General features: G+C 47.6%; 1 protein-coding gene across 1 annotated transcript in view; it reads right to left on the reverse strand.

Annotated features, from left to right (window-relative positions):
* The window catches only part of LETM2 (leucine zipper and EF-hand containing transmembrane protein 2), a 32406-nt gene that overhangs the window by 23176 nt on the left and 6667 nt on the right, over window positions 1-2563 (reverse strand). Inside the window, exons 2-3 of the mRNA XM_019514449.1 lie at window positions 1656-2109; window positions 975-1118 (exon numbers count right to left, since the gene is read on the reverse strand). Coding sequence (XP_019369994.1) covers window positions 975-1118; window positions 1656-2109 — 598 coding nt within the window. The remainder of the gene's footprint in view (window positions 1-974; window positions 1119-1655; window positions 2110-2563) is intronic.

Here is a 2563-nt window from a genome sequence, read left to right on the forward strand (position 1 = left end):
TTCTTAACCTGCGTACAGGACCTTCAACTAATGCAGGAGGTATACAGTCCCACTAGGGGCAATGCCTTACTGGACTTGGTGTTGGCTACAGGGGATGACCTGGTAGGGGAGCTGCAGATTTGTGGTCACCTTGGGGACAGTGACCATCAATCAATCAAATTCACCATACAGTGTAGGGTGGGAAAGATATCTAGTAGGGTTGAAGTGCTTGACTTTAAGAAGGCTAACTTCAGTGGGCTCAGAAGCTTAGTCAATGACACACTGCAGGATAGGAGTATTGGTGAGCTGGGAGTCCAGGAAGGGTGGTCGTTCCTAAAGGAAACGATCCTTTGAGCGCAGGGGGAAACGATCCCATTGCAAAGGAAAAGGGGGAAAGGGGCCAGAAAACCTCCATGACTAAACAGAGAAATCCAGGGAATCCTAAGGGGGAAAAAAAAGAGGCACATAGGTGCCGTAGTTTAAGAAGGATGTGGATAACCTCGAGAGGGTCTGGAGGAGGGCCACTCATGTGGTTAAGGGTTTGCAGGCCAAGCCCTATGAGAAGTGACTAAGGGACCTGGATCTCTTCAGAAGGCTGAGGGGCAATCTTGTGGCCACCTACAAATTCATTAGGGGGGCACAGCAAGGAACCAGAGATGCTCTGTTCACCAGGGTGCCTTTTGGGCTAACAAGGAACAATGGTCACAAACGGACAGAGAGCAGATTTAAGCTAGACATCAGATCAAACTTCTTCACAGTAAGGGTGGCCAGAACTTGGAATGGGCTTCCAAGGGAGGTTGTGCTCTCCCCTGCCCTGGGGGTCTTTAAGAGAAGGCTGGACAGGCATCAGGCTGTGGTCATCTGATCCCAGCGCTCTTTTCTGCCTAGGGCAGGGGGTCAGACTTGATGATCTGTTGAGGTCCCCTCTGACCCGAGCATCTATGAATCTATTAATTGTCCTGCTCTCAGCAAGCGTGGCCAGCAAGCTCACAAACCTTTTTAGATTGCGTCTCAAATGTCGACGGCAGCATTTCTGGGAAGAGTTTCAGGAATACGGGTAACAGGAACTCCATGAAGGGAACAATGATGAAGACCAAAAAGGGGACCAACCGGAAGAGATCAGCACAGGTTCTCAGCAGCTGCAGAAGGAACAGCAGGGCAGGGATTATTTTTCAGTCTGACAAATCTGATTTTGCCACAGTTACACACAGGCTTTGACAACCTGAATGAGATGCATGGCATTATCAAGATGGCCTTTCTGCACATAAATGACAATACATGACACTTGTGAAGCACTGCAACAACAATGCCTCCTTGTCACTCTCTCTCACAAAAGCCAATTGGCCCAGAGAGACCAAACACTCCTCTCATTCTGGAGATGCTCTCCCAGCACAAGACTGGGGTGCCCTGGCAGAGCACAGGGGACCTGTTTTGCCACTGCTTGTGCTTTACCACTTATGAAGAAACACATAGGATTTCAGCCTTGAAGGTGGAGAAGCTGTCACCTGTTAATACGTGCTACCTTCCCCAGGCAGTTGTAAGCTGATGCCCACATTTTACTTCTCTTGAAACATTATCTGGTTATCAAATAGATTTGATTTCTTTAGTGGCATCAGGTGTTTGGCCATACTAGTTTAGCAATTTGACACCAACGTGTCCATCAAAGTCATACTCACCCTTCGCCTCTCTCTCCTAGTGAGAACCTGCCCATGTAGCAGCCTCCATACCATCCTGGCAGCAACTTTTGTATCAATCCAAAGCAAGTGGAATCCATTGTAATAGTGTTTCAGCTCCTCCATAATTCTTTGGCTCAAGGATTTTTTCCCCACAGCAGTCTCTATGCCCTTGTCAGATACAGCTGCAGTATGCTCAACACTCTGGTTTGCAGTACGTTGGTTAGATTGAGGTTTCTCTTGAAGTTCTTGATGCCAGTAAGCAGATGTATGAAATGTCTGCACTGCATTAGTTCGCAATTGAGGTAGTCCAGTGCACCGACGGGTGCAGTAAAGGAACTGCTGGCTTTCAGAGTCTTTAATACACGTTCGGTTTAAATTAGACTCCACTAGTTGGACAAATGCCAGAGAAGGAGAATGCAGAAAACAGCTGGAGTTCACAAGAAGATGAGGACCTCTGAAAGGAGAGAGATAAGGTCAGGCACAGGTCATTCTCTGTTGTGGCTTGGTTATCAGACTTGATACAAGCAAATCAATACTCTTGGTTCCAAATTTACAGTAGAGAATCTGCCCAAAGATCGAGTCTCTGGGATAACATTTTTGCCGGTGAACAAAGAACTTCAGGAAAGCTGTGTAGTGCAGTCGGTATGGCAACTGGCTGTGGGCTGGAAGAACCTAGGTTCAATCCCAGTTCCACTTGCAGTTTCTACTCCCAGTGTGGCCCCAAGGCCCACCCAACCTCCTATCCAGGGGGCACCAAAAACTACCTGGGGATAAAGGTTGCCAAAGTGTGGTGCTGACCCAACACCACCACCTTCTTGTGCTGAGGTTAAAGAGGCATGCCACCATGGCATGTGAACAGGGCACCTTTTTTTTTTTTTTTTACCTTTACCAAGCACTTTTTTTTTTTA

Source organism: Gavialis gangeticus, unplaced genomic scaffold (assembly GCF_001723915.1).
Source record: "Gavialis gangeticus isolate Ggan-Ray unplaced genomic scaffold, GavGan_comp1, whole genome shotgun sequence".
NCBI lineage: Eukaryota > Metazoa > Chordata > Crocodylia > Gavialidae > Gavialis > Gavialis gangeticus.